The 10,385-nt window shown below is 30.0% G+C and overlaps 1 protein-coding gene across 1 annotated transcript; it reads left to right on the top strand.

Annotated features, from left to right (window-relative positions):
• The first annotated feature begins 7,940 nt into the window (after positions 1-7,940).
• On the top strand, positions 7,941-9,784 carry LOC123014782. The gene is made up of 2 exons (XM_044414055.1): positions 7,941-8,175; positions 8,609-9,784. The coding sequence occupies exons 1-2, from the start codon at positions 7,941-7,943 to the stop codon at positions 9,067-9,069; spliced, it is 696 nt and encodes a 231-aa protein (XP_044269990.1). The 3' UTR covers positions 9,070-9,784.
• Positions 9,785-10,385: the final 601 nt, after the last annotated feature.

Raw genomic sequence — 10,385 nt, 5'->3', positions numbered from 1 at the left:
TATATGCAACCAACTATGCATGCTACAATTTGTAGGAAAAATTCAGTTTATCAAACAAGTTCATGGACAAAAGGCTGTTAATGTGCTTTTCATTTATTTTGATGATGAAGGATTTATTAGATTACCAATGAATGTGGAAGTTATAAAATTCAACGGCTAATTTGAAAGATTTGGATATTAGTACTAATTAAGGAACAATAGATCTTTCAAAACCCTTTACTGTTAGAGAATCTGATCATCTAACTTTTAGAATAAAAAAAGAAAAGGTAAATACGGATGAACATCTCGGTGATTTTAATCATAACAGACCTTATCTATTAAGTACTCCAATTGTTTTTTATATGTTAGTCAAGTTTTCTGTATAATTATTTACAAAATAAAACATATCCTTTGATATTAGTTTTTCATAATATGGTATTCTATTTTATAGTTGTCTAATGATTCTTTTAAATTTTTCTTAATATCGCGCTAATTCAGTGGGGGGGCACGACCCCCCGCTGAAATCTCATGCTGAATGAAGAATAAAAGGTTATTTGTGATTATTATGTTTTTCTTATCAAAGGTCGGTAAACCATGTAATTCGTATTTATTTTGATTTATAAAATCAAAATGCTCAATGGATTATACTGTTTGATGATTTCATATTTATTTGCTAATTCTTCTAATGCGAAATAATGTTTTCTAACTTCTTTAGCTTTCTTATTGTTTCCTTAAAATTATTAAAATTAATTATATCCAACGTTTTGAGTGAATCGTATAGATTTGCTTTATCGTGTTTATAATCTATTTCTTCATATGTTCTTTTAAAAAATTCTTAAAGTCTCGTTTATCTCCTTCAAGCAAATTATTTGTAATCAATATTTCTTTCTTTTCCCGCAAAGGAATCCAAAGATCCAGAAAGTAGTTATTATCTAATACCAAATATTCAAATATATCTAACAGCCTTTTACCATATAATTCCTTAAATTTATTATATTCATCTTCGTCAAAACAAAGCGTTTTATATCTTTACTAGATCCTTTTTTATATTTAAAATCAAGGGGTGGATCGTGATCCCCCCCTGAATTTATACCAAGTTTAATATATTATTAGTAATCAAAATATTCTTAAGATGATTAGAACATTGTCAATTGCATTTCTTCAGTATAGATTCCTTCTTTAATTTCTTCACCATTTTCATCTTTAACTTTATAATAGACAATGTTTGATCTAAGTACCTGAGACACAAAAAATATTTCTTTAGTCCAATTATTTTTTAATTTATTTCAAATATATCAACATAATGAGACAATCTAACTCTATCACCTACCTCAAATTTAGGTTTTTTATTTGTAATAGAGTAATTATAAACAGAAGTTAATAATAATTTTTCGTTAATTTTATTTACTTGAGATGGTTTCATTTTAATTGTACTATGAATTGTATTGTTATAATTTTTTATTACTGTAGGTAAAGCATCTAACCAGGCTCCTGTTTTAAATAATATTGGTTTTATTTTTTCACCAAAATTTCTATTATATCTTTCAACAATGGAAGCTTTATTTGCAGTACCTGTGCTATATAATGTTATATTATACTTATCTAAAACCATTTCTTTAAAAATTTTGCTAAGATATCTCTTTCTTTATCACAATAAATATATATTGGTATTATACCAGAAGAATTTAGTAATTGAAATAAAAGCATTTGTTAATTCAATACCTGATTTAGTTTTGATTGGTACGGACCATACATATTTTGAAAATATATCTGACATTCATTATTCCAATATGACCATTGTTTAATTTTTTTAGTTTTTTAAACTCACTATTATTTATATCATATTCGCTTTTAAATCTTAAATAATAAGATGGGTCTTCTACTTTTTTTTCTGATCTATAGAAAAAATATAAGTCAATTTGATAAGTGTTACCTATTCCTACTTGAATAGTTTTTCTAGTTGGATACCTTTTTCTTGCTGGTTTAAAAAATTCTTTAATTTCTATATCTTCTGGTGATTTTGATATATTTTTTTTTGATTTACAAATTGTACAAATGGATTTTCTGAACCATTTTTTTCGCTTTTTAATAAATTCTGGTTTACCTATACTTTTCGTTTTGATTTTACATTTTCTACAATAATACATTTATTTTACAAATTTCTTGGACTAGTGCGAAGCATGTGAATGTCCATAAGCTAAAGTATTTATTTTGTCCACTAAATATCTTTTATCATCATATAGAGATAATGCTATTTTATTTGTTTTAACTGTATATAATTGAAGACGTTTTGAAATTATATTATAAACAGCTTCAGTTGTATTTGCACTATCGAATAAACATTTTTTATAGTTTTTAAATTTCATCTTTTCTATATTTGTTTTTTTAATGCCCTTACATATTTTCTTCTCATTAATATCTGTTCTAAATGAATACATTTTTGATCGCAATCCCACACATTCTCTAATCGGTATTCCAAAATATTCATCTTTAAATAGCCCTGGTATTTTTTTATTTTTTTGTGGCATCCAATCCATCGTATAATATGTTGTATCAAACCACTCTATATTATTTTTTATATCTTCATAAACATCTTCAGTTTCTATATATAAGATTAGAGTATTTGTATCAGTTCCTAAAAGTTTCACATTTGAGTCATATTTCTTTTTCAAAAAATTATAATAAAATTTAAACATTGTTAACTTTGATAATTCTAATACAACAAAACCACCATAAATTGGTTTATTGATCTTTACTTTGTTAGGTTTTTTATATAAAAGTACTATATCTTCACCATCGAAGTATTCTCTATTTTCATAGTTTCGATGTTTTATAAATTTATTAAATTCGTTAATTATTTTAACTTCACATCTATTTCTAACATTTTCCATTTGTTTTCCAAATACTGCATTATTCATTAATTTAAAGAAATCTTTTTCAAAATCGTTGGCAGCCCCCTGTCTCAACTTTGTATTCATTTCTATATATGGTTTTAACCATGCTTTTTGTCTGAATGATATTACCTTTATAACTTTTTTTAATATAATTCCTTGTTTTAGACATTCTTTCAACATTCGGTAATCAATTATATAATTATTTAAAGTATCTATCAATTTACCTACTTTAGTATTAAGTTTACCAATTCCTTTTTGAATTAATTCTTTTTGATAATCAGATAATTCTTCAATCTTTGGAATATAGTGTTCTGGTAATAATGGGTAGTTATGTAATTTATCTAGTATTTCTTCTGCATCCTCAGACAAATTTAAAATATAGTCTGATGTAAATGTAGAAATATTTTTTTCTTCTTTAAATTTACCTATAGGCAACTTTTGGCTTAAACTATGACCGTACAAATTATTACAATCTAAATATAGTATATAACTTAAATGTTTTTTACTGTTATAAATGCCTATTTCTTCAGCTTTTTCCTTTGGTAATTTAACTGTTTTCATTGTTTTTTCATCATAAAAGTAACAATTATTTGCTAAGGCATGTCTATTTGGAATCATTGATATTCCACCTCTCACCCCAGTTTCATACATTTTATAAAGTCATAAATCAGTTAAAAGTTCTAATCTTTGTCCAGTCATTTTAAAGGAAACAGCATCTGCCAGACTTGGAGCTGAAATATAATAAACTGGATCAAGTTTATAATTTATATAACACATTTGCCTAAAATTCTCAAATACATCTTTTAAGAGAATTGTATCCAATTTTAAATACAAGTTATGATAATCTTTGAAATTTTGACACTTGAAGTGATTGTAAACATTTTTTGCATGATTTAATTGTTGTTTATCTATTCCTTCTCCATTTAATTTAGAGTGTCAATCGTCTAAATTTGCTGGTAATCCCTTGTGAAACATTTTTTCATAATTATCTACCCACTCATATGGATAAAGACCTTTTTGCAAAACTAAATGTAGATCTTCTTTCTTAAATTCATTTAAAATATTTGTAAACTGATTATAATCAGCCGGTCTTGATACCTCTTTATCACATATTTTACAGTTTGCAGATATTTTTAGAATATTATTATTATTAATTGGAAGAAATTTTACATTTCATTTAAAAATTTAAATCTAAATGTATCTATAAACCTAAATTCAACTGTAACATTTCTTAAATCACCTTTCTTAATAATGGCTATATTGGGATAACATTTAGGACATAATTGTACTATTTTGTTTTTAATTATTTTTTTACATTTTGTACATTCAGATTGATTATTATTTATATTCATCATTATAGGATGACATTGATCAACTTTACCCTCATCACATTTAATACATATTCCTATTATTTTGTCTTTATATATAGTTTTACATTTTTTACATATTGATTGATCATAGCGTTTTTGGTATGTATAAACAATAACCTTTTTCGAAAACGATATATAATTTTCAAATGTTTTAGGAATTATATTTATGTCTGAGTAATTCTCACTAAGTTTTAAAATCCATTTCAGAAATAACTTGGAATCATATTTTAGATTATGTTTTAAAACTGGTATAAAATTTGGTAATCTCAGATTCAAATTACATATCTTGCATGCTGCGCCTCTAAGTGATCCATCCATATGATCATGATCTAATACTTTATCTTCTGGACATTGAAATTCATATACACATATGTGACATTTTCTTTCTTTATCGAATTGTTCTTTAACCTTTTTTGTTCTGAATATTGGAGTGTTTTTATTTCGAATATGGTTATATTTCTTTCCATAATCAATAAGTGCTTGATTAAACTCTTTCATTAAATCTTCTTTACCATTATTATTGAAACATTTTAAATCAGCTTTCATAATATCATCATAAATATTTGACGCATAAGAGCAAAAACTATTTGGAATATGTTCTTGAATGAGTTCAGATTTCTTATTCCTTTCACATACTTTTTTCAATGTACATTCAAAATCTAAGGATATTGTATAAGGATGAAGCTGTTCAGCACCGTTGGAATTATATTTTTTAATATCATTTACATTATGTACAGGTAAAATTTCAATTTGTTTACCATTAATACAGTTTTCTATACAGGGTGCGCCAGAACTCGCGCCCCAGAGAAAAATGCCATATAAGGTAAGATATCAGGAACATGGAAAAAATATTAAAAAAATTTTATCTATAAAAATTTCGAAGTTATGAAGGTTCAAAGTTTGCACTTTGACTCTATTTATTTCTGTTGGAAAAATAATTTTCCAAGTTTTTTTGCTACAGGCTATTAAAAGAGGAAACAAGGAAGCTGTATCCTAAATTGTAACTCCGTTCAATGTTATTTGTGGTATTTGTTGGCAAAATTGTTGTCTCTTTACTATATAATTGTAAAAAAAAACATATACAATATCATCAGTATCATTAAATAAATATAAAAAAATGTCGAATGTCGATATGAGTGTAACAAATACACGAATATTACAATGAGAGGTGGTTTTTTAACTATTTTTTCTGATATACCAAAATAGAAAAATGTATTTTTTTCTATAGCAGATGTTAAACTATTTCTTTATCAACTCTTTTGAGTCGATCTACTTTTAGCACTTTAAACGCAAGGGGAGATAAAGTAACACTCTTACAGCAAGGGTAAATAAAATGGTGTAACGCATAGTAACGGAGAAACACAATTGCGATTTTTGTGCCAAGAATTGTAATTTTCTTTCAAATTTATTTTCTCTCTCAAACTTGAAGTCCTGCTATACAGTGTGTTTCCGGTTAAGTGAAACGACTCTTGTAAAAGATGAAAAAAATTATTGCTTTGGAAACTTTCAAAAAAACTATTTTTCTGTAAACTGCCTTTTATGTGGCAAATACGACAAAAGTTGTTTAGAATCAACATTTAGGCCCGTATACTAAATTTGAAAATCATCGACTAACTATGATTTTTAATTTTTTTCTGAGGTAATTGCTTTTTATTAACCATAACGTCAAACATTTATTTAGTACTAATAATCTAAATGTATTTTTTTTATTTGTAATAAAAGAACTGTTAAAATTAAAAAATTAAATTCTTTAATTTGTGAATAATAAACATAAAAAATACTGACAAATCAGTTGGCCGATGATTTTGAAATTTGGTATACGGACCTAGATGTTGATCTAAACAACTTTTCTTAATAACCTTTGTATTTGCCACACACAAGGCACTTTATTCTGCAGAAAAATAGGTTTTTTGAAAATTTCCCAGGCATACTTGATTTTTCAAAACTTAAATTATGTTAGAAATTAGTCTTTAACTATCCGGGGACACACTGTAGATAGTATGCATGAACTACAGAAGCCAGTGGATAAAATATCCGTGATTCCATGCTAACGGGATTTACATGCATTTCTGAATACTACGCATCATCAAAAGTTTGACAATAGATACTATTGCGAGTAGTAGGTATACAGGGATGCGCCAGAACTCGCGCCCCAGAGAAAAATGCCATATAAGGTAAGATACCAGGAACATGGAAAAAATGTAAAAAAAAAATATCTATAAAAATTTCGAAGTTATAAAGGTTCAAAGTTTGCACTTTGACTCTATTTATTTCTATTGGAAAAATAATTTTCCAAGTTTTTTTGCTATAGGCTATTAAAAGAGGAAACAAGGAAGCTGTATCCTAAATTGTAACTCTGTTCAATGTTATTTGTGGTATTTATTGGTAAAATTTTTGTCTCTTTACTATATAATTGCAAAAAAAAAACATATACAATATCATCAGTATCATTAAATAAATATAAAAAATGTCGAATGCCAAAAAATAAATGTCAAAATTTTTTGACAGATAGAGTTTTTTAAACATTTTTTTCATGTTTCTGGTATCTTACCTTACTTGGAAATTTTCTCTGGGGCGCGAGTTCTGGCGCACCCTGTCTCTTTTTTTGAATATAAAACTTTGTTACATACATTATGTACCTATTATCAGATTATAAAATATAAGTTCTGGCGCACTCTGAATGTTCATTTAGGGCTTTCTCATTTTCAAAATAATCGTCACATTTCAGACAAAATAGATTTTTATGTTCTAGTTTGTTAATTTGACCTGATAAAAGTGAACTCTTATTTTTAATAAAGACACAATGATTATTATATATTAAAAGGTTATATATTTTATCAGTTTTCATGTGTTTAACACTTTTTCTAAATATAAATCTATCCATTGTTTTCCATTTTTTAACATTAATACAGCATTTTTTATCTTTAATGAATTTTGGTAATTCAATATAAGTACCACCTCTAAGTGGAGTATATGCATTTGATTGTAATTTTAATTCTATCATTCTATCGAATCTATGTTTAGTACTTCTGGCTGTAAATGATTCAAAATTAGTAACAATTTGATTCATCATATTAGATAACAATTCACGTACGTTTGTACCCGGGACAACAATTTCATAACTACAATGAAAAGGAAAAATGTGGCGGGTGTTTAAGACTCTTTGATAAAAGTTTAATTCTTTTACGGTCCGAGCGGGTTACGCCACAAGAAGAATAAAATTTATTTGAGGTAAGTTCTCCAGCTGTATATTGTGGAGCCAATTACTTTGGGAAGATGAAGGATTTAGCAGTCATAAATCTAAGTAATTAAATTAACAATAACAATTTATTAAAGAAATTAAAGTTTAGAAAATATTATAAATTAAAACTAAATAAATGAAATCAAATAAAAAAGTAAACATTCTACTATTCCGTTCATGTTAAAGTTTTTTTTTTTTGAAGTAACTCTCTTATTACCCGATTACTCGCCCAGTTCATCCCAACTCTCATAAATGTTTTTATATTGCGCGCCTCGTCCTCTAGATCACTACGTAGTATACCCATTTCCATTAGATGGCAGCACACATTTTAAAGCAAGAGAAATTTTTGTTTCCTTACCATCTGATGCTCCCTCTTGCGACGCATTTTCATTACTCATTTGTGTGTCGGATGGTGCACATCGTTGTTTCATCGTTCTCGCCTGTGTTTGTCGAAAAATGTCAGCGAAAAAACGAAGATATTCATCAAGTTTATCGGACGAGCCTGATTTGGTTATGGTACGAAAACAGTTAAAGAAAGCCCTGAAAGACGTTGAACGTCTCAAGAAAAAGAAAAAGAAAAGTTATCATTATCCAAGAGCACGTGCACACAGAGAGAGCAGCATCAACGTTTCCTCAAGTGGAAGCGAGATGGAACGGGTTACGTCTCCGGATTCGGAGAACTCCGATCAGGGTGAGTTTTCTCGGAAAATGTTGAAGGTCACATGACTTTAATGCTGAATAACGAATGTTTTTCCACGTTTTTTTTTCAATTATGCACATGCATCGAACCCAAATGGTTAAAGAGCCATACTCAACGAGTTTTGAGAAGGCTTCGGACTCAACGAGCTTTGAGTAACCTAACCGGCATCAAATCGAAATGGTTAGAGAGCCATCCTCAACGAGTTTTGAGAAGGCTTCGTACACAACGAGTTTTGAGTAACCTAACCTGCATCGAATCAAATGGTTGGTATAAGTCAAAAAGGCCCCGGAAAAACAAAAAATAAAAATAAACAATCAATGAGTTTTGGTTGGAAATTTGTCCTCAATGAGGTTGAGGTTATCGTTTTTTCTTATTGACTTGTGGGAAACTAGACCTAATCTTAAAATCTTTTGTCCTCTTTTAGGGAGTGATGAAGAAGGAAGCCATTCTTCGCATCCCTCAAAACAACTGCCACCGGAGATCCTAAGAATCTTGGGCTCTCAAGGCCCCACGGCAGACATTACGGGAGAGGCCATCCACAATGAAGTGGCGCAAGTTTGGATGCAAGTCTTGCAAAAAGGACTTGGGGCGGAGGAAATCAAAGAGCTACTGCAAAAATATCCTCTAATAGCCAACTGCAAATTGGTCGAGGCTCGAAAATTGAACTTGGAAGTGAAAAAGGCCATCACGCAGCAGCATGTTGAGCGTGACGAAAGACTTGTTCGCGTGCAAACCCAAGTTGGCGCCGCAATGGGGGCCGTTGGAACCGCTCTGACTCACTGCCTTAAAGAAGAAGGAAAAGCTTGGTCAAAATTAATTGAATTATTGGGCGATGCAGGGAAACTTATGGCGTCAGTACATTTCGCTGAATCACAATCGCGTTGAATCCTAGCTTCTACAGGAATTAACAAGACATTCAAGTCAACTTTGACCGAAACTCCGGTAGACGGCTGGCTCTTTGGTGACAATCTGAGCGAAAGAATGAAATCGACTCGCGCGCTCGAGAAGACGTCACAGGAACTGAAGGTTTCTAAAGGAAAGGTCAACTTCCCAAAAGACCAACCTCATTTAAACTCCAAGAGTCTGTCTCGACGATACTTCCAGAATCGAGGCAGACAGAATCAATCTCGGAGCAAACAGGAGCTAGGGAGGGGAGACCAAACACGACGGAATTACAAGTACCGGCCTCGAGCCCCCAAAGCAGATCATTCGCGGAGGAAATATTAGATATAGAGTTTTACTGTGGTCGTTTAAAATTTTTCATCGATCATTGGCGTCAAATAACGTTAGATCCTACTCTCCTATCACGGATACAGGGCTACACAATTCCTTTCCATCACAAAACGTGCCAAAAAACACCACCGAAAGAACGAAACTGGTCTCCAAAAGAGAAATCTGACATTCAAATTCAACTAAACAAATTATTGAAGTGTGGAGCAGTTCGGCAGTGCTCTGCCGAACGAAGTCAGTTTATATCAAATATATTTCTGGTGCCCAAAAAAGACGGTTCCAGTAGGCTAATTCTACATTTAAAACACCTTAATCAATTTGTAAATACTACCCACTTTAAATTAGAAGACCACAAGACGGTTTGTAAATTGCTTTCTCCCAAGTGTTTCATGGCTGTGATAGATCTTAAGGATGCTTATCATTTAATTCCCGTCAAAAGGTGTCATAGGAAAACCTTCGCTTTACCTTTTAAGGTAAACTTTTTGAATACACTTGCATGCCGTTCGGCCTCAGCACAGCACCGTATGTCTTCACCAAACTAATGAAACCCTTACTTGCATATTTAAGAGCTCACAATTTTTTGTCAGTTTTATACCTGGACGATTTTTTGTTAATAGATAAATCTTTTTAACGAAACTTAAATAATATATCTAGGACATGCGAAATGCTGACGTGAGTTAAGTTGGCCCAACCACTTTTAAATTTTTATAAGACACATACGTCATTCAAAAGTGCTCGGTAAGTGCTGAAAAATGCTGCTAGTTATTTAAAAAATGCTACGTTAGATTTAAAGATTTTTTAAGTTTTTTTATTTGGGCTAACTTAACGGTGGCCCAACCACTTCATGTGCTGATAAATTTCTTTATGTCATTTAAAAGACCTTAAAAAATGCTGGCGAATGCTGTACTTCAAATAAAATGTGCTGGGAAAATAACGGCATTATTTTTATTTAAATATTGTTTGGGCTAACT

The sequence above is a fragment of the Tribolium madens genome, unplaced genomic scaffold (genome assembly GCF_015345945.1).
Source record: "Tribolium madens isolate multiple individuals breed KSU strain unplaced genomic scaffold, Tmad_KSU_1.1 Scaffold_97;HRSCAF=244;Tcas5.2_LG3a, whole genome shotgun sequence".
In the NCBI taxonomy this organism is placed as follows: domain Eukaryota; kingdom Metazoa; phylum Arthropoda; class Insecta; order Coleoptera; family Tenebrionidae; genus Tribolium; species Tribolium madens.
Note: the sequence above shows the minus strand (reverse complement) of the source record. Positions and strands in the feature narration are given on the sequence as shown.